Source organism: Hordeum vulgare, chromosome 1H, assembly GCF_904849725.1.
Source record: "Hordeum vulgare subsp. vulgare chromosome 1H, MorexV3_pseudomolecules_assembly, whole genome shotgun sequence".
Classification (NCBI taxonomy): domain Eukaryota; kingdom Viridiplantae; phylum Streptophyta; class Magnoliopsida; order Poales; family Poaceae; genus Hordeum; species Hordeum vulgare.
In genome coordinates this window covers 400,413,353-400,435,731 of record NC_058518.1, presented here as the reverse complement: position 1 = coordinate 400,435,731, position 22,379 = coordinate 400,413,353, and the positions used below count along the sequence as shown (strand labels likewise).

Genomic DNA, 22,379 nt, shown 5'->3' with positions numbered 1-22,379 from the left:
TCCCCCACCATCATACAACTTGCTCTCCCACCATTTTCTCTTCCGCTTCGTCCTCCTCTTGTCCTTCCACTTCCTGGTAACATGAAATTTGAGAAAAAAAAACCACAACAATTTAATGTAGAGTTCATAAATCACAACTCTACCTATAGCATTTCCTCTCCCACCTCTTATAGCATTTCCTCTCCCACCTCGTGTAGCATTTCCTCTCGCACCACCTCTTGCAGTGCTTCCTCTCGCACCTCGTGTAGCATTTCCTCTGGCCTGCCTCTTCCTGCCTCTTGCATTATCAATTGTTTGGTAACTGGATTGAGGACTATCTTCTGGAATATCTTCAGTAACACCCCTCCTTCTCACTCTTCCACTAGCCATAGCAGTTGCCACTCTAGGTGGAGGAATGCCATCCCTGGCTTCTGCAACAAATGATGATTCGGGAAGAGGGACATGGTCCATGACCGGTCGATATGACATTCTCTCGTGTATATTGCAAACAATTCTTGAGAGTAGGGTCTAGAGTGAAATATAAAGATGCATATTTATGAACATGGTAGTTTTTGAACTGTACCATTTGTTGCATGAGGTAAACGAATGATCCTGGTGTTTGAGTTGGATCCATAGATGGATGAATTGTATGTGGCATGATGCTCTGCATCCATAACAATTAGTACTTGCAGAGTTCAGAACTGAATGTAACAAAACATGTTTAACTTACTGAAATTATGGATGGATCATCAAACTCCTCTTCTGAATCATCATATGCAACTGTTGGTGCCTCTCTATTTGTTTCTTCCCACTTCTTACGACCTTTCTTATTGTGATTTGCTACTCCACATATAGGACAGTGCATGCTTACACCATGTTTACTCAGCTTCTTCCCCCCTTCCTTGTCAAGCTTCTCTTCTAGAACTTTCTTTCTATTTCTCCTTGGTCTACCCATCACCTTGGTGTACACGGGTGGGTACACAGGCACTCCTTCCATCTTTGTCCAATGTTCTTGGTCCCTGATGGGCTTGATACTAAAACCATAACCTCTTTTATAAGTATCTACTGAATAGCATTCATGCACCAGGCTCTCGGGATCTATCCTCTCCTCTCTAGCACAAGCTATGGCATGGTGACATGGAATCCCAGACAACTCCCATCTTTTGCAGTCACAACTCTCACAGTTCAAATCAACTATGTAGTAATGATTCATTGACAACACGTTGAAAACCTTCTGACCAGCCCCTTGAACCATGCAGAAAGCAGCCCATTCAGTAAATTTGTCAAGCTTCTTTTGTATTTTGGGGCACAATCTCTTACCCCATTTTCTATCAGTGGCCACCTCTTTTTGCTTATTGTACATCCTACTTATGATCTTGTCATTGATACTGTCCAACATAGACTTAATGGGTAGTTCTCTAGATTCCAAGATCTAGCTATGAAATTGAAGAGGCAAAAATGTCAGCACACAAATGAAAATGTAAACATAATTGAGAATTAACTTATTTTCGTAAGTTACCTATTGAAAACTTCAGACATGTTATTGAGTAGAATGTCACACTTTGGAAATGGGTTAAAAATGCTTTAATCCATGTTTTTGGTGGCCATTTCTCAACCCATTTGTATGCATCAATGTTGTCTTGTTCCATCTTTTGCATTGCACTAGTATTTGCAGGCCTGTTTGTAGCCCTAGCAATTGCCCATAAATTGTTCTTGAGTTGTTCACCTTTGTGAAGCTTGTGAAAATTCTGGTACATATGTCTGACACAAAATCTGTGTTCAGCATCAGGCCATACCTTTGCCACTGCATTTATGAGACCCTGCATTCGGCAACAAAATGTCATACATATATGATAAAGCAAGTTCACATACAGCAAGCCATGGTGGAACTACAAAGTTAATATGGTGACCAAGTACCTTGCTTGTCTCTCATAATTGTGTATGGAGATGTGTTACATATGTTGAGGTCATCCTTTAGGCTTGCCAGAAACCACTCCCAACTGCTAGTTGACTCCACCTCGACAAGGCCAAATGATATGGGGAAGATACAATCATTTGGGTCAATACCAACAGCCGTGAGTAAATTTCCTTTATATCTGGTCTTTATGTGACACCCATCAATAAAAATTATTGTCCTACAACCTTGAATCCATCCTCTCTTGCATTCATCCAAAGACCAATACAATGTGGAGAAGTGCTCTTTTATCTCTTTTGTCTTCTCGTCTTTGATGTGCTTTTCAGTTAAGACGTGATGACGAGTTGATGGATATACTTCTCGCCCCTCGTTAGTTACCCCAAATGGAAGGTGGAGATGTAGTCAACAGCAGATTTCCCTTACACGGAGACTGTAAGGTTTATCGAACCAAGAGGGCTCCTAGGCTCAACAAGTAGGTGTCTTCCACCCTCGCGCTAGCAGAAGACGTGGACCTGCACACACAACAAATAACTTTGCTCCCAACGAGTATAGAGAGGTTGTAAATCTCTCCGTCCTTGTAGTTTGCAAAGGATCAAAACACAAGCGGGAAAGTAATAGTGATTGCAACCGAAAAGTAAATGAAAGCGGTAAATGATGGAGGTGTAAACAATGATGGTGATATGAAACGAAGTCAAATGATGTTCACTAGTGATGTCTCTCTCCCAAAAGACGATAAACAACTATGCTTGGGTAAACAAATCACAGTTGGGCAACTGAAAGAATTACGATCGCACCGCAATGCTAATTATGCTACTTGATAGTTAGAGGTTCAATAGTAATGGGCAGTACACCAAGACAAGTATACCGTTTATTCATCAGCATCTACTTACTAATCGTCCACCTTGAGATATCTATCCAGAACATCTCGCCGGTATTAAGTTGCGAGCCCCACCCAAAGTGTAAACTCAAAGCAACGTACAACTGCATTAACGAACTATGCGTAAGGTAAACAATCCTTGCAACCGTGGTCACAAGCACCGTTGTTTTCTCCCTGGTGGCAACAAGCACATCCCCTAGTCTCATGTTTCTGTCACTCAAGCTAGACATCGAGGGGCATGAACCCACAATCATGCATAACGCTCCCTCTTGGACTTACAATCTACTACTTGACCAAAGCAATAAATAGCAACGGAGAACATGCATGAATCACTAAGGAACATAATATAACAGGGTAATCAAATATATAACTCATAACAATCTGAACATAATCTCATAATCCATCGGATCCCAACAAACCGAGCATAACAATAGCAAGAGAATTATATAGATGCCTTGATCATGTAGGGCAGCACACAAGGACTAACCATTGAAGCACAAGATCAGAGAGAAGACATCACATAGCTACTGGTCATGGACTCATGGTCCAAGGAGGACTACTCACGGCACGTCCGTAAAGCGTCCATGGTGGTGGAGAAGCTCCCGGAGGTCAATCCTCCCTCCGGCAGGGTGCCGGGAAGAGGTCTCCTGACGCTTCCGATCTCGGAAGCGCTGCGGCAGCGGAACGATGGAGAAATTCCAGAAAGTCTGCAAGGGTTGACTCTAAATGTAGGCCAAAGGAGGGCACCGGAGGAGGTGGGACCCACCCAGGCGGCCTCATGGCGCGGCCTAGGGTCTGGTCGTGCCAGCAGGTCGCCTGGGAGGCCCCCGGGCCCCTCTGGCCCATCTTCGGCGTTCCGGAAGCTTCGGTTTCGCTGATTTTTCATATATTTTTTCTGAAATTTTTCGGGCTTGACACTGGGTGCACTGAGTTAGTAGATTAGTCCAAATATGTATAAAATGATATAAAAGTATAGCAAAACATATAACAATGTCAACCAAAAAATCATGGAACAAGCAGAAATTATAGATACGTTTGAGACGTATCAAGGCGCTATCGAAATATTCGGATAAGCTACTGCCAAAATATTCAGATAAACTCTGTCCAAAATTTCAGTTAATGCGCTGTCGAAATATCCAGATAAGCTAGTGCCGAAATATACAGAACAACTATAACCAACTAACATTGAATTTGTAAGGGTTTCCGGTCAATACACACACGGGTTTCAACTCATCGCCATCTACCAAGCATCAGCGCTCACCAATAACATACAAATCGTAACTATTTCACTACCTCTTAAATCGACCTAAACCCTACCGCGAACAGGGGAGAAAGGGGCCTAAATAGACGAGGTGGTCCTCCCTGTAAAGGGGGGTTGTGTCGCGTGGAGCTTGCCAGCGGGGCTCCGCCATCCTTGCCGGCGACGATCAATGTGGTGGTTACGATCCATCAGGGCGGCGCCTTCCCACGATCAGAAAAGAAGAGACGCAGGAGGAGGAGGAGCCCTCGAAGCAGATGAACGGGCTGTTGTAAAAAAGTGTGGGCTGCCCTATCCCATCGAGCCTGTTGCTTTTCTTTGAGGGAGAAATTAATCTGGAGGCATTGTGAAAAAAGACGAACAGTCCCACGCCGTGCTGTCAAGCGAGTCAGCACTCGAATCGTACGCAAACGTATTTGTCATCGTATTTGAATCAAAGTGTCAAGTTTTAGCACGCGTTAGATGTATTTTTCAAGTTAATGCACTAAGCTAAACATCCATGGCAAGTTTAGACACCACCAGTGATATTATCTCATATTTTTACATATACAGGGGCACAACATACATTTCGTTCAGAATTATTGGTACACAGCACTTCGCCGTCGCTCCACAAGTGGGTAGTGGCTAGCCCACTCACCAAGCCACCATTTCTCTGTATGAGCGGGGCAGAATAGAGCAAAGGTTGCCATGCCACTGCAAGAGTGGTTTAATTTACCGCGCTTTATTTCTTTCTGGTGTCGCCGCGCTTTTACCGGCTGCTGATGCGCAGCGGCCGAACCATTGTCGGGGGTGGGCACGGGTACGGGTAGCTGAGCTGCTGCGGCTGCGGAGCAGATGCGTACGGCGCAGCGGCCGCCGCCAGGTACCCCGTCGGTCCCGCCTGCTGATACTGGCCGGTGGGTGGGTGGATGACTCCTCCGAGCTTGTAGGAGAGGTTGAGCACGCCGTGAACTTTGCTGGAGCCGACCTTGCGCACCTTGTAGGACTCTTGCGTGGCGCCAGTTGGCTCGTCGCCGGCGCCGGCTAGGATCTCCGTGAGCGGCAGGATCACCTCGCCGACGTCGCGGTCGCCAAGCGGGCGCTCTGTGCGGAGGAGCACGCGCAGGGCGCCGCTACCGGAGCCGGAGGCTGGGACCGTGACGCGGACAGTGGCGTTCCAGGTGGGGTTACGGCCGCCGGTGCGGTCGGCGAGGACCCGCTCCCGGGAGATGGGGTCGCCGGCAAGGTAGACGATCGCGTAGACCTCCATCTTGGAGACGAGGTTGACGTCCCTGAGGTCCCTCGCGGAGACCAGGGTGACATCCACCGTCCTGCTCGCCATGATCGCCGACCGACCGTGCACTCGATCACTCGATCGCGTCGTCTTCTGGTCGTGCGTTGTTGCCTGCCTGCTGCCCGTGTTGGCCGTGTATATGTAGAGGAGGGCCGCGTACGCCTACGTGCCAGCCACATGAGACGAGGTGGGCCATCGCTGACGACCATCGACAACTGGCTCGAGCGCAACCACTGCTTTTGCATCGACAGGGAAGCAGATTCCAGGCGTGATTTGTCATTTGTTAATCCTTCTTCCATGCTTTGATCAGATCATGTTGCCGGCGATTCTTCTTCTCTTGATATATGAAGTGCTACATGATCGATGTGCCGGCTGACGTGGCAAAACCACCCAGCGGAAAGGTATCTGTGCTACGAGGATTACAATTACGAGTGCTTTGGGACACGTTTTTCATTTTCCAAGCAACACGAGACATGGTTGTATGAACTATGCAGCGGCGGAGCAAGCAACGTATCAAAGCATGGACACATAACCTGGCCAAAAAAAAAGCATGGACACATAAGGGCATCTTCAAGGCGGATCCTCGAACCTTCTAGTCCGCGAAGAGGTGAGACGTGATTTTTTTCGTAAAATATAAGAGCATCTTCAACAAGCGCACAAAAATTCCGCGTCCTAAAATAGTTTTAGCGCGTGAGTCTAGCAACTTTAGTGTGCCGGGAGCAACATTGATTTAGCACACGACCAAAAACGTGCAGGGTAAGGGCTCCTTTGATACAAAGGAATTTCATTGGATTTTTGGAGGATTTTGGATCCTTAGGATTTTTTCCTATGATGGTTGTTTGATTCGTAGGATTGAAATCCTTTGGAATTTTTCCATAGGATTCGTTTGTACTACATTTTGGAGGAAAATTTCCATCCACTCAAACCTCTTTGTAGAATTTCTTTGTTTTTTCCCGTGCTATCAAACACACTTTCAAATCCTGTAGTATAGAAAAGGACATGCCACTCTATTCCTACGTTTTTCCTATTCCTGCATTTTGAGAATCCTACGAATCAAAGAGGCCAAACTGTGAAGCGCGCGTAATCCGGTGCCCAATATAGGGCGCGCGATAGCGTTTTTTAGCGCGTGCCCAAAAAAAATTAGCGCGCGCTGTGTTTTGCAGCGTCTGTTGAAGTTGTTCGTCGCCCAAAAATGAATCTTTTAGCGCGCGGAGCAGTTTTTGGGCATCTTTTGGAGATGCTCTAAACGAATGTGGGAGAGTTTTACGGGAGTCCGGACATAAGAAACGTCGTTGTGTGACACCCCGAGCCCATCTAATCCCCCTTCCATACCCATTTTTTTATACTCTATCCATTTTACCCTTGCTTTTCACCCTCCACCTCTGCCGCCGCTGCTCCTTGTACGTCTTCTCCAATAGAGAGGCATTGTCACATGTCCGTAACCAGCACCGACGTGTCCGTTCGCCGTTTATAATGAAGCTTTCCACCCTGAAGCCGTTCGCACCAGGTACAATCCGCCCAGTGTCGATGACCTACATGGCGGACACCACGCAAGGCAGGTGTTCTGTCAAATGTCATTGAGCTTATTTTCAAATGCTATGTATTTTTTAGAGTTCGAAGGATGATGTGCGATGTGTGGCTGTCGTATCCACGGATTTCGTAGGCAGGACTACAAAGGAGCCCTTCTAGCAGCAAGTGCACATTTCATGATGAAAGCACATTACGCACTACAACATATACATCATTCAGCCACGCAACATGTGTTGGAAATATGCCCTAGAGGCAATAATAAATTAGTTATTATTATATTACTTAGTTCATGATAATCGTTTATTATCCATGCTATAATTGTATTGATTGGAAACACAATACTTGTGTGGATACATAGACAAAACACTGTCCCTAGTAAGCCTCTAGTTGACTAGCTCGTTGATCAAAGATGGTCAAGGTTTCCTGGCCATAGGCAAGTGTTGTCACTTGATAACGGGATCACATCATTAGGAGAATCATGTGATGGACTAGACCCAAACTAATAGACGTAGCATGTTGATCGTGTCATTTTGTTGCTACTGTTTTCTGCGTGTCAAGTATTTGTTCCTATGACCATGAGATCATATAACTCACGGACACCGGAGGAATGCTTTGTGTGTATGAAACGTCGCAACGTAACTGGGTGACTATAAAGATGCTCTACAGGTATCTCCGAAGGTGTTCGTTGAGTTAGTATGGATCAAGACTGGGATTTGTCACTCCGTGTGAACGGAGAGGTATCTCGGGGCCCACTCGGTAATACAACATCACACACAAGCCTTGCAAGCAATGTAACTTAGTGTAAGTTGCGGGATCTTGTATTACGGAACGAGTAAAGAGACTTGCCGGTAAACGAGATTGAAATAGGTATGCGGATACTGACGATCGAATCTCGGGCAAGTAACATACCGAAGGACAAAGGGAATGACATACGGGATTATATGAATCCTTGGCACTGAGGTTCAAACGATAAGATCTTCGTAGAATATGTAGGATCCAATATGGGCATCCAGGTCCCGCTATTGGATATTGACCGAGGAGTCTCTCGGGTCATGTCTACATAGTTCTCGAACCCGCAGGGTCTCCACACTTAAGGTTCGACGTTGTTTTATGCGTATTTGAGTTATATGGTTGGTTACCGAATGTTGTTCGGAGTCCCGGATGAGATCACGGACGTCACGAGGGTTTCCGGAATGGTCCGGAAACGAAGATTGATATATAGGATGACCTCATTTGATTACCGGAAGGTTTTCGGAGTTACCGGGAATGTACCGGGAATGACGAATGGGTTCCGGGAGTTCACCGGGGGGGCAACCCACCCCGGGGAAGCCCATAGGCCTTGAGGGTGGCACACCAGCCCTTAGTGGGCTGGTGGGACAGCCCAAAAGGGCTCTATGCGCCAAGGAGAAGAAAATCAAGAGAGAAAGAAAAAAAAAGGAGGAGGTGGGAAGGAAGGGGGACTCCCTCCCACCAAACCAAGTCCAACTCGGTTTGGGGGGGAGAGTCCTCCCCCTTGGACTCGGCCGACCCCCTTGGGGCTCCTTGAGCCCCAAGGCAAGGCCCCCTCCCTCCCACCTATATATACGGAGGTTTTAGGGCTGATTTGAGACGACTTTTCCACGACAGCCCGACCACATACCTCCACGGTTTTTCCTCTAGATCGCGTTTCTGCGGAGCTCGGGCGGAGCCCTGCTGAGACAAGGTCATCACCAACCTCCGGAGCGCCGTCACGCTGCCGGAGAACTCTTCTACCTCTCCGTCTCTCTTGCTGGATCAAGAAGGCCGAGATCATCGTCGAGTTGTACGTGTGCTGAACGCGGAGGTGCCGTCCGTTCGGTACTAGATCGTGGGACTGATCGCGGGATTGTTCGCGGGGCAGATCGAGGGACGTGAGGACGTTCCACTACATCAACCGCGTTCTCTAACGCTTCTGCTGTACGGTCTACAAGGGTACGTAGATCACTCATCCCCTCTCGTAGATGGACATCACCATGATAGGTCTTCGTGCGCGTAGGAAAATTTTTGTTTCCCATGAGACGTTACCCAACAGTGGCATCATGAGCTAGGTTCATGCGTAGATGTCTTCTCGAGTAGAACACAAAAGTTTTTGTGGGCGGTGATGTGCGCTTTGCTGCCCTCCTTAGTCTTTTCTTGATTCCGCGGTATTGTTGGATTGAAGCGGCTTGGACCGACATTACTCGTACGCTTACGAGAGACTGGTTTCATCGTTACGAGTAACCCCCTTTGCTCAAAGATGACTGGCAAGTGTCGGTTTCTCCAACTTTAGTTGAATCGGATTTGACCGAGGAGGTCCTTGGATGAGGTTAAATAGCAATTCATATATCTCCGTTGTGGTGTTTGCGTAAGTAAGATGCGATCCTACTAGATACCCATGGTCACCACGTAAAACATGCAACAACAAAATTAGAGGACGTCTAACTTGTTTTTGCAGGGTATGCTTGTGATGTCATATGGCCAACGATGTGATGTGATATATTGGATGTATGAGATGATCATGTTGTAATAGTTAATATCGACTTGCACGCCGATGGTACGGCAACCGGCAGGAGCCATAGGGTTGTCTTTATACTAACGTTTGTGCTTGCAGATGCGTTTACTATTTTGCTAGGATGTAGCTTTAGTAGTAATAGCATGAGTAGCACGACAACCCCGATGGCGACACGTTATGGAGATCATGATGATGGAGATCATGGTGTGACTCCGGTGACAAGAAGATCGTGTCGGTGCTTTGGTGATGGAGATCAAGAAGCACGTGATGATGGCCATATCATGTCACTTATAAATTGCATGTGATGTTAATCCTTTTATGCACCTTATTTTGCTTAGAACGACGGTATCATTATGAGGTGATCTCTCACTAAAATTTCAAGACGAAATTGTGTTCTCCCCGACTGTGCACCGTTGCTACAGTTCGTCGTTTCGAGACACCACGTGATGATCGGGTGTGATAGACTCAACGTTCACATACAACGGGTGCAAAACAGTTGCGCACGCGGAACACTCGGGTTAAGCTTGACAAGCCTAGCATGTGCAGACATGGCCTTGGAACACATGAGACCGAAAGGTCGAGCATGAATCGTATAGTTGATATGATTAGCATAGAGATGCTTGCCACTGAAAATATTCTCGACTCACGTGATGATCGGACTTGAGATAGTGGATTTGGATCATGTACCACTCAAATGACTAGAGAGATGTACTTTTTGAGTGGGAGTTCTTAAGTAATATGATTAATTGAACTAATTGTCATGAACATAGTCTAATGGTCTTTGCGAATTACGATGTAGCTTGCGCTATAGCTCTACTGTTTTATATGTTCCTAGAGAAAATTTAGTTGAAAGTTGATAGTAGCAAACTTTGCAGACTGAGTCTGTAAAACCGAGGAATGTCCTCGTTGCTGCACAGAAGGCTTATGTCCTTAATGCACCACTCGGTGTGCTGCACCTCGAGCGTCGTCTGTGGATGCTGTGAACATCCGACATACACGTTTCTGATGACTACACGATAGTTCAGTACAAAAATACTTAATGGCTTAGAAGCAAGGCGCCGAAAACGTTGTAAAACGTCACGGAACATAAGTGATGTTCTAAAGAGATGAAATTGTGATTTCATGCTTGTGCCATTGTTAAGAGGTACGAGACCTCCAACAAGATTCTTTGACCACAAAGTAAAGGAGAAAAGCTCAATCGTTGAGCGTGTGCTCAGATTGTCTGAGTACGACAATCACTTGAATCAAGTGGGAGCTAATCTTCCAGATGAGATAGTGATGGTTCTCCAAGAGTCACTGCCACCAAGCTTTTAGAGCTTCGTGATGAACTATGACACATCAAGGATAGATACAATGATCCTTGAGCGATTCGCGACGTTTGACACTGCGAAAGTAGAAATCAAGAAGGAGCATCAATAGTTGATGGTTTGAAAAACCACTAATTTCAAGAAAGGCGAGGGCTAGAAGGGATACTTCGTGAAACGGCAAAACAGTTGCTGCGCTAATGAAGAGACCCAAGATTAAACCCAAACCCGAGACTAAGTGCTTCTGTAATAAGGGGAACAGTCACTGAGGCGGAGCAACTCTAGATACTTGGTAGATAAGAAGGCTCGCATAACTCGAGAGAAGTATATTTGATATACATAATGTTGATGTGTACTTTACTAGTACTCCTAGTAGCACAAGGGTATTGGATACCGGTTCGGTTGCTAAGTGATTAGTAACGCGAAATGAAAGCTACGGATAAACGGAGACTAGCTAAAGGCGAGGTGACAATACGTGTTGGAAGTGTTTCCAAGGTTGATATGATCAAACGTCGCACGCTCCCTCTACCATCGGGATTGGTGTTGAACCTAAATAATTGTTATTTGGTGCTTGCGTTAAGCATGAACATGATTGGATCGTGTTTATTGCAATACGATTATTCATTCAAAGAGAATAATGGTTACTCTATTTGCTTGAATAATCACCTTCGATGGTTTATTGAATCTCGATTGTAGTGTTACACATTGGTGCCAAAAGATACGAGTTAATGATGATAGTACCACTTACTTGTGGCACTGCCGCTTGAGTCATGTTAGTATAAATTGCATGAAGAGGCTCCATGCTGATGGATCTTTACTCACCTGATTTCGAATCACTAGTGACATGCAAATCATACCACATGAGCAAGGCCTTGTTTTCATTGAGATGAAACAAGATAGTAACTTGTTGGAAGTGATACATTTTGATGTATGCAGTCCAATGAGTGCTGAGGCACGCAGTGGATATCATTATGTTCTTACTTCACTGACGACTTGAGTAGATACAGGAGTATTTACTTAATGAATCACAAGTCTGAAATATTGAAAAGTTCAATTCCGTTTCAGAGTGAAGTTCGCCGTAACAAGAGGATGAACTGTCTACGATATGATCATAGAAATGAATATCTGAGTTACGAGTTTTTGGTACGCAGTTAAGATAATGTGGAAATTGTTTCACAGTTCATGCCACCTGGAACATCATAGTGTGATGATGTGTCTGAACGTCATAGCCACGCACTATTTAGTATGGTGCATGATGTGATGTCTCTTATCGAATCACCATTATCGTTTATGGGTTATGCATTAGAGACAACCGCATTCACTTTAAATAGGGCACCGCGTATTTCCGTTGAGATGACACAGTATAGACTGAGGTTTAGAGAAATCTAAACTGTCGTTTCTTGAAAGTTTGGGGCTTCGACGCTTATGTGAAAAAGTTTCAGTCTGATAAGCTCGAACCCAAAGCGGATAAATGCATCTTCATAGGATATCCAAAACAGTTGGGTACATCTCCTATCTCAGATCCGAAAGCAAAGTGTTTGCTTCTAGAAACGGATCATTTCTCGAGGAAAGTTTTCTCTCGAAAGAATTGAGTGGGAGGGTGGTAAAACTTGATGAGGTTATTGAACCATCACTTTGACCAGTGTGTAGCAGGGCATAGGAAGTTGTTCCTGTGGCGCCTACACCAATTGAAGTGGAAGCTGATGATGGTGATCATTGAGCTTCGAATCAAGTTACTACAAACCTCGTAGGTCGACAAGGTCGCGTACTACTGCAGAGTAGTACGGTAACCCTGTCTTGGAGGTCATGTTGTTGAGCAACAGCGAACCTACGAGTTATGGAGAAAGCGATGGTGGGCCCAGATTCCGACAAATGGCTGGAAGCCATGAAATCCGAGAGAGGATCCATGTGTGAAAACAAAGTGTAGACTTTGGTAGAACTACTTGATGGTCATGGGACTATTGAGTAAAATGGATCTTTAAAAGAAGACAGACGATGATGGTGATAAGTCACTATTAAGAAAAGCTCGACTTGTCGCAAAGATGTTTTCGACAAGATCAAACAGTTGACTATGATGAGTCTTTCTCACTCGTAGCGATGCTAAAGGTCTGTTAGAATTATGTTAGTAGTTACTGCATTATTTATGAAATATTGCACGTAGGATGTCAAAACATTGTTTCCTCGACGGTTTCCTTGAGTAAACATTGTATGAGATACAACCATGAGGTTTTGTCGATCCTATGGATACTAACAAGTATGCAAACTCCAGCGATCCTTCAATGGACTGGTGCAAGCATCTCGGAGTTGGAATAAGCACTTTGATGAGATGATCAAAGATTTTGGGTGTGTACAAGGTTTGTGAGAAACTTGTATTTCGAAAGAAGTGAGTGGGAGCACTATAGAATTTCTGATAAGTATATGTGGTTGACATATTTTGGATCAGAAGTAATGTAGAATTTCTGTAAAGCATACAAGGTTGTTTGAAAGGAGTTTTCAAAGGAATACCTGGATTGCGCTACTTGAACGTTGAGCATCAAAGATCTATGGAGATGGATCAAAAGCGCTTAATGAAAGTTTCAATAAGATGCATGCCTTGACAAGTTTTTGAATGAGTTCAAAATAGATCAGCAAAGTAGGAGTTCTTGGTTGTGTTGTAAGGTGTGAATTTGAGTAAGACTCAAAACCCGACCACGGCAGAATAAAGAGAATAGACGAAGGTCGTCTTCTATGCCTTAGCCGTAGAATCTAAAGTATGCCATGCTGTGTACCGCACCTAATGTGTGCCTTGACTCAAAGTCTGTTGAGGGTACAGAGAGTGATCCATGATTGAATCACTAGCAGCGGTCAAAATTTATCCTTAGTAACTAATGGACTAAGGAATTTTTCTCAATTATGGAGGTGGTTAAAGAGTTCGTCGTAAAGGGTTACGTTGATGCAAGCTTTGACACTAATCCGAATAACTATGAGTAGTGAAACGGATTCGTATAGTAGAGTAGATATTTGGAGCATTTCCGAATAGCACGTAGTAGCAGCATCTATAAGATGACATAAAGATTTCTAAAGAACACACGGATCTGAAAGTTTCAGAACCGTTGACTAAAACCTCTTTCACGAGCAAGACGTGATCAGACCCCAGAACTATATGGGTGTTGGATTTGTTGGAATCACATGGTGATGTGAACTAGATTACTGACTCTAGTGCAAGTGGGAGACTGTTGGAAATATGCCCTAGAGGCAATAATAAATTAGTTATTATTATACTTCTTAGTTCATGATAATCGTTTATTATCCATGCTATAATTGTATTGATTGGAAACACAATACTTGTGTGGATACATAGACAAAACACTGTCCCTAGTAAGCCTCTAGTTGACTAGCTCGTTGATCAAAGATGGTCAAGGTTTCCTGGCCATAGGCAAGTGTTGTCACTTGATAACGGGATCACATCATTAGGAGAATCATGTGATGGACTAGACCCAAACTAATAGACGTAGCATGTTGATCGTGTCATTTTGTTGCTACTGTTTTCTGCGTGTCAAGTATTTGTTCCTATGACCATGAGATCATATAACTCACGGACACCGGAGGAATGCTTTGTGTGTATGAAACGTCGCAACGTAACTGGGTGACTATAAAGATGCTCTACAGGTATCTCCGAAGGTGTTCGTTGAGTTAGTATGGATCAAGACTGGGATTTGTCACTCCGTGTGAACGGAGAGGTATCTCGGGGCCCACTCGGTAATACAACATCACACACAAGCCTTGCAAGCAATGTAACTTAGTGTAAGTTGCGGGATCTTGTATTACGGAACGAGTAAAGAGACTTGCCGGTAAACGAGATTGAAATAGGTATGCGGATACTGACGATCGAATCTCGGGCAAGTAACATACCGAAGGACAAAGGGAATGACATACGGGATTATATGAATCCTTGGCACTGAGGTTCAAACGATAAGATCTTCGTAGAATATGTAGGATCCAATATGGGCATCCAGGTCCCGCTATTGGATATTGACCGAGGAGTCTCTCGGGTCATGTCTACATAGTTCTTGAACCCGCAGGGTCTGCACACTTAAGGTTCGACGTTGTTTTATGCGTATTTGAGTTATATGGTTGGTTACCGAATGTTGTTCGGAGTCCCGGATGAGATCACGGACGTCACGAGGGTTTCCGGAATGGTCCGGAAACGGAGATTGATATATAGGATGACCTCATTTGATTACCGGAAGGTTTTCGAAGTTACCGGGAATGTACCGGGAATGACGAATGGGTTCCGGGAGTTCACCGGGGGGGCAACCCACCCCGGGGAAGCCCATAGGCCTTGAGGGTGGCACACCAGCCCTTAGTGGGCTGGTGGGACAGCCCAAAAGGGCTCTATGCGCCAAGGAGAAGAAAATCAAGAGAGAAAGAAAAAAAAAGGAGGAGGTGGGAAGGAAGGGGGACTCCCTCCCACCAAACCAAGTCCAACTCGGTTTGGGGGGGAGAGTCCTCCCCCTTGGACTCGGCCGACCCCCTTGGGGCTCCTTGAGCCCCAAGGCAAGGCCCCCTCCCTCCCACCTATATATACGGAGGTTTTAGGGCTGATTTGAGACGACTTTTCCACGACAGCCCGACCACATACCTCCACGGTTTTTCCTCTAGATCGCGTTTCTGCGGAGCTCGGGCGGAGCCCTGCTGAGACAAGGTCATCACCAACCTCCGGAGCGCCGTCACGCTGCCGGAGAACTCTTCTACCTCTCCGTCTCTCTTGCTGGATCAAGAAGGCCGAGATCATCGTCGAGTTGTACGTGTGCTGAACGCGGAGGTGCCGTCCGTTCGGTACTAGATCGTGGGACTGATCGCGGGATTGTTCGCGGGGCAGATCGAGGGACGTGAGGACGTTCCACTACATCAACCGCGTTCTCTAACGCTTCTGCTGTACGGTCTACAAGGGTACGTAGATCACTCATCCCCTCTCGTAGATGGACATCACCATGATAGGTCTTCGTGCGCGTAGGAAAATTTTTGTTTTCCATGCGACGTTACCCAACAACATGAAGTCGTTGTCGTATCACCGGCACACTATCCAGATCAGCGTCATAAAGTTTTGGGACGTGGTTCGCTAGTTCAAAGCAATGTGGCCAATGCACACGGCTAAGGACGGGATCACAAGTTTTTTTGGCTTCCTCTTACTCAACTTGTTAATTAATTCATTCACTTAATGTTTGTCTACACATCATATATAGCCCGAGCGCGCTGCCGTGGCGTATCACGGGAAAGATGGAAGACCATTTACATGCACACACTTTTGGATGAAGCTGAAGGGGCAGTATGTGCGGGACGACATGATTCGTTAATCAAAAACTTGTTGGGCATCTCCTTTATTTGAGGACTTGTTGTACTTGACTTAATTTGCATGGTATGTATGGATGATTTGTGCTATTTCCTATCCGTACTTCCATAAATATCATCTGGTTTGCATGAATTTCATTCAATTTTAAAATGCACGCTGAAATGTATGCGGCTTGCATTGGATGCCATCCTCCACATCTATGTTTATGGAGGTCATCATATAAGTTGTACATCGACATTTGTTGTTGCTATTGTTGTTGTCTATAAATGCAACTAGGTCGACAACTTATATGATGAGCTCAACAACAACAACAATAAGATACAAACACAATATAGCCACAAGTGGAGTCGATGAAGACGAGGATGTGTTACTGAAGTTCCCTTCCTTTAGGAGGAGGTACGTCTCCGTTGAAGCGGTGTGAAGGCACAATGCTCGCCAAGAAGCCACTAGGTCCATCATATTCTTCACATGCCCTCGCACAATGCAAGATGTTGTGATTCCACTAGTGGTGCCCTTGAAAGCAGCAATCAAACCTTTACAAACATGGTTGGGGCAATTTCCATAACTTAATTGGAGGTTCCCAACACCATCACAAAGCTTCAGCACAAAGGAATGTGGCTTCGAGGGGGCCTCTTCCGTCTAGGGTGCCCAAACACCCAAGAGACTAGTGGGGAATGAAATATCTCTTAATGAAAGTGTAGATCAAGGCCCTCTCCTTCAAACCCGAGAAGATAAACAAGTTTTGACGGCTAAGGAGAAAGATCGGGCGAAAATAAGCTTAAGGGCAACAATGGAGCTTAGGGGCAAAAGAGATGGGTCTTCTTGGTGAAGAAGGCCCGCTTTATATAGTGGGGAGCAATCCAACCTTTATGTGCCCACAATTGATGCTCAAGCGGTACTAACTCTCGAGGGAGCGTTACCGCTTGGGGAACAGTTCCAGATGTACAGTGAGAGTACCTACGTACAAGGGCGATAGTTCTCGAGCGGTACTACCTCTTGGTGTCTCAGCACATAGAGAACTAGTGGTAGTAGAGGCTCGATAGGACGACACTACCGCATAAAGCGGTACTACCGCTCCGTACTATGGTGAACAAGCATCCGAACAAACAGAAGAGAGTGCGGTAGTAGAGAGCGGTAGTACCACGTTAAGCAGTATTACTGCCCTACTAATGTCAATTCCTATGGGCTACAGAGAAGACAGCCATAGTGGGGTAGTACTAGCATTGAAGTACCGCTTGGAACGATACTAACGAACTACAAGGAGGACAAGCGGGATGCGACATCGATCGCCTTGATCGCAACCGTGAAGGGCATGATCACCAAGAAGGACTCAAGGGAGGAGAAGCGCCGGCAAGAAAGAGAAGAGCAAATGAACGCCTTCTTGGAGATCCAAAGGAGCAGGCTTGACATGGAGGCGGAGAAACAAGCACAAATGCTTTAAGATGGAGACGGAGAAGCAAGCCAAGATGCTACAAATCGAGGCCGGCAACGCTAAGACCAAGGTCAAAGAAGTGGCTCTCGCAAGCATGATGAGCGGGGTATAGATCATGAAGGTGGATCTCAACACCGTGTCGCCAAAGAAAAGGCCATGATTTAAGAAGATGCAGACCGACATGCTCAAGTTCGACAAGGAATGATCTACGACGGCAAGCTTCATCTTTTTTGGATGCCAGCAGATGTGTTGGCATGACCATCAGGGCCGCGATGGCGTGGTCAAACTCAAGTCTCCCATGTGTGGCAGCCGGTTAAGAGTGTGCCAGCATGAACTACGATGCTATATTTTAAAGTCACCCCTGGACATGAAATGGGTCGCCACATTGACGACCCGACCCAAGCAAAAAAATTCACCGTTTGGGTCAGCCCGTTGAAATTGCTCTCTTTTATTGATTGATGACATTACAGAATTTGCAAAGGATATCAAAGAATTGCAGAAAGGATGTCAAAGAACGATACGTAAATCCAAAATTTACAAAATATAGATGGGCTCCACCTAAATGAAATTCGTTGTGTTTGCATAAATTTCATCCAGAAAATGTTTGAAGTGTATGGCAGCAACATTGGATGGCAAGCTCAAGCATCAATGTCCGCAACAGCCCCCACCTGTTCACATCCTTACTTGACAATTTTTGAAGTGTATGCCAGCAACATTAGGACTGACAATTTCGAATTTCTAATTTTCAAAAAAAATAAGCCACGAGATCCAAAACGCCACTCCCTTATCTGTAGTAAGCACTGTTCTAATAACACTACGACAGTATTCATATACAACAAGAAAATGTTGAGTATTTCTCTCTAGATTCTCTTTTCCCCACACAAAAAAAACATCCATCACAACTATTTGCAGACAGCTTAGCCAGCAACTTGCCCAACTTTTGCCGCCTGAGCACTCCCTTACGGCTAGCACATGAAGGGCCTCCGGTAATGATGGGTACATCAGCTATAGCACCATTTCAAGCATCCAAATACATCGGTGTGCAGCAATTTTGCCGTTGCAGCTTTGGGCTCCCAGCTCCGCAGTCCTGGGAAGCTATCATTATGAAACCTCCGTTTCATTTAAATCATTTCTTATGAAGCTTTCCATCATGATCCTAGATATTTTCATTTTAATCATTTCTTATGAAGTTTTCCATCATGATCCTAGATATTTTCATTTTAATCATTTCTTATGAAGTTCTCCATCGTGATCCTAGATATTTTTATTTTAACAAGAATGTAGTGAACGCTGCAAGCAACCTTTATCTTGTTTTAAGTTTGTTGTTGGACATAAATACAATCTTCCTTTATACAGTTATATACGAGTCATTTTCGATCACTACAATTGCGATGCCACCAAACAAGCACAATCGTTCCCAAAGACATTATCCCATGAGCACCAAGCAAACAAATTCCTCCCCTGGAGAAATCAACAAGGAAAGGATTGTTGGTCAAATCCAGGCCCGCGAGATCAAAGCCCGAAGGCGTCAAGACGAGCAGACATATGCAGACCACAGATACCGGTACTCTCCGTGCACATTACCATGCTTCCTTCCTCCCTCGATCCAGAGCATCGGCTTGTTGTGCACGGCACAGATTCACAATAGAAAAAAAAAGATGCAAACAGAAGCAATAACAAACTTTCTCGGTTGATCAGATAATTGTAGTCTGTATTTTGGTCAACACCACGGTAAAGTTTCTGTAAAGGTTTATCCTCACCTCAACCGAAGCAAAGAATAAAATCGTCTTCGAAGCGAGATACAAGAAAACCTCAAGAGGGGGGAACCGAAAAGCATAAAAGAAATGGTACAGGCTCAGTAGAAAATTAGCGTATTTGGCAGGCTCAGAAGGATCCATTGGTTTCTCTCAATCAGGAGGAGGGAAACTAAGTTCCCGTCCCTCAGAAAATCCCTTTACCGTTGCGCATCACAGCCGCCGACAAGATTGAGACAAGAATAAAAGGCAAGAGCGAAACTACGAGCAAAAAACAAGCGAAATTGCAGCTCAGGGGAGCTACGAGAAGAGATGCTTAGAGCTAGAGGGGGAGGGGACGGCGGCGCCGCCAGGGGATGAAGTTGGTCGGTCGATAGGTTAGGTTTTGAGCTTAGGAACCTTCAGCCTATGTATATATAGGTGAGACTGGTGGGCTAGGGTTTCGGGAGGCCGGGAGGGTTTGGATGGTTACGGCCTATTTGGGCTTCACCTTCTGCTTTATGAAGGCCCATTCTATCCGCTAAAAAGAAAGAAAAAAACAATGTAAATAACAGGCATCGCTGTGCGCCGACGCCCGCACGAACGATTCCGCCAGTCGCATCCTGACCGTCAGATTTGGACGCCCTTAACCGTTGGATCTCCTCATCTCCAACCTTCAGCCAATGAACGCGAGCACCTCGTCGGTCGTCCTCGTCCAACGCGCAGCCCCCTTCATGTTGACGGTTGAAGCTTTTTTCCATGGCCAATGAAGCTTTTTTTCAAAAGGGTTGAAACATTGCCGCGCACCAGTTGAAGCTTTTCGCCGGTTGAAGCTTTTTCCTGTCACGGTTGAAGCTTTTTATCCACAATGTTTGCTGCTGCAAACGGCGATGAGGACGAACGGCGAGGGTGGGGACCGGCGACGAGGACGGCCGGCAGTGGCGGGGATCGGCGATTCGATGCGACCGCACTGCCTAAATTTTGGTGCGGGGGAAGAAGAAAGGGGATGAGCAACGGGGAAGAAGAAAAAGGAATGGAATCTCGCACGGGTCCACCGTATCCACGTGGTTGCCTTCGAATGGGTCGCACGGATCATGCGTGGACAAGACCGGCGAAAAGGTTCGGTCGGTGCGTCGTTCCTAAACGTTTTCCTTAAAAAGGGCATTGGTCCTGCCTTCCTCTCTCTGTTTGCTCCCATCTTGTCTTTGTTTTTTGCGGGATCCATCTCCTTGTCGTCTCTTTTTTGAGGCAGTTAAAAATACACTTACACTAAAAAAAGCTAAAAATACACTTATTTTAACTATTCTTTTTTCAGGGAATGACCTTGGATGCACTTTATTCATACTCAAATGGCAGTTACATTGAACAAAATGTCCGGTAAAACGAAGCTACGGAGCTAAGAGAATTGATATTCCGCCCACCACTACTTTTGAATCACGCACGCGCGTGGAAAGGTTATGCAACGTCTGATTAACATCCCTAAGACAGTGGGTGAAAATCATTGAGCCGATTTCTATGAACCCTCTGATAACAATCTACGAGAATTGTCGTATAGGGACTTCATACTTTGATTACTCCATTGCATGCTTGGATGGGCTCTAGAGAATCCGACTCCATCGTGACACGTTTGCGTCCCAACTCTTCCGCCGGTGTGAGACCCGTTTGCATAGTATAGCCTTCGTTGTCTTACATTTGTATAACCAGCTTTTTTGTTGGGATTTCCCATCCCACCTCATTTCACCCACACGCATGGGGGAGAAACACGACTCCCCCACCCCTCGTTTTCAATGATTCATCACCGCTTCCACAGCCCAGCTCGACCTCCGCCACTCCTTGCTTGCAAAAATGGGGGCTACATGAGAGTTGCTTTAACATTCTCTCAAGAATTTTGAGCCAATACATGGCATCCGTGCTCTATATTTGTGAAGTGATTTTGTATACACAGTGTAAAGTGTAAAAAAACAGGGAACAAATGTCATGCTACAAGAAGTACAAGGATAAATTCCCACACAAGAAAGTACACAACATATTGTGCAAAGATAGACGATGTCTACTGCAAAATTAAGAAAAGTAGTGTAATTTTAGTGATACTGCATATCCATTCAATCCTTGCACTTTAATGAAATGCAATTCAAAATATAGGGTAATAAGACACTTGTATGAAAAATGTTTGCTCCTATATCATTTTGTACTCTTGTGGTGAAAATTAGAATACAATTACCGACTTCACTTTTCCTTTGTACCACAACTAGGTGAATGCTCTGCTTTCACTACACTTATAAATTTTTTATTTACGTAGAATATGACCCTCAGAAGGTTGTAGAGAAACCCCATAAGACTATGAGAAGATAGATTGCACTTTTATTAACCATTGTCTACCCACCACTAAATAAATTATAAAACATTGTACTTTCTATCATGAACAATTAATTTTATCTTGTACCAATAAATTTTTATATGCATGTTGGGCCTTACATTTGAAATGATGATTATATTAGGTGATAGTCAAATTGACTTTGCCAAGATGATGAAAATGTTTGTCTCAAAAGATAGATTATGAAAATGTTCAAATCATAGGTCATGGGCTAATACTCGAACCCACACAAAAAACGAAATTTGACGAACATAATGACAAACAAAAAAAGAGGGAAATATCACTGTTCGCTTTAAATTTGCATTTGATATGGTTCATAGACGATATTTCCAATTAAGTTCTCGTGTTGTATTTTTATGTCATGACTATATGTTAATAAATATCTTGTTTTCGTAAAAAATTATGATGGCGTCATGGTATATTGTTCTTTTGGCTCGACGCTTGGAGTGATAGCCATTCAAGAGTAATGTTACACTATGTAAAACAACTACGGAATTTAGCATAACAAGAAATATGATGGGTTAAGATTGAAGAGGGGGAGGAAGGGCCCGCCCCCGTTAAATTAGGGGGGGGGGGTGGGGGTGTGGATTTAGGCCCTGTTCAGAGTCTCTCCTTTCCGTGGCTCTGCTCCCGGAGTGGATGGAGGTGTAGGTAAAATTCATGGAGTGGCTGCAGATGCTCTATAGATTTTTAAATTTTAAGGAGTTGGTGGATTACCGAAGTCCTTAGTTAGGAAGTTTACATAAGCTTTTGCAGCCTTTACATAGATGTAAGATTATTGCACATTTGGTACCGCTCGATGCCTAACAAGGCTTCAATGTGACACTTTTTTTTTTTTTTGCAGTTTTAAAATTCCAGAACCT

At 44.9% G+C, this 22,379-nt stretch overlaps 1 protein-coding gene and 3 non-coding genes across 4 annotated transcripts; all 4 read right to left on the bottom strand.

The window, feature by feature from the left end:
• Positions 1-4,551: 4,551 nt before the first annotated feature.
• LOC123412081 (protein SRC2-like) lies at positions 4,552-5,409 on the bottom strand. The gene has a single exon (XM_045105031.1). It carries the CDS (start codon positions 5,348-5,350, stop codon positions 4,778-4,780), a length of 573 nt encoding a protein of 190 aa, XP_044960966.1. The 5' UTR covers positions 5,351-5,409; the 3' UTR covers positions 4,552-4,777.
• Positions 5,410-18,892: 13,483 nt separating this feature from the next.
• Positions 18,893-19,009, bottom strand: LOC123423987. The gene has a single exon (XR_006621493.1). It is a non-coding gene; the product is annotated as a small nucleolar RNA snoR100 (small nucleolar RNA).
• Positions 19,010-19,097: 88 nt separating this feature from the next.
• LOC123423803 lies at positions 19,098-19,176 on the bottom strand. The gene has a single exon (XR_006621356.1). It is a non-coding gene; the product is annotated as a small nucleolar RNA Z155 (small nucleolar RNA).
• A 109-nt stretch (positions 19,177-19,285) lies between these two features.
• On the bottom strand, positions 19,286-19,389 carry LOC123423348. The gene has a single exon (XR_006621033.1). It is a non-coding gene; the product is annotated as a small nucleolar RNA R41 (small nucleolar RNA).
• Positions 19,390-22,379: the final 2,990 nt, after the last annotated feature.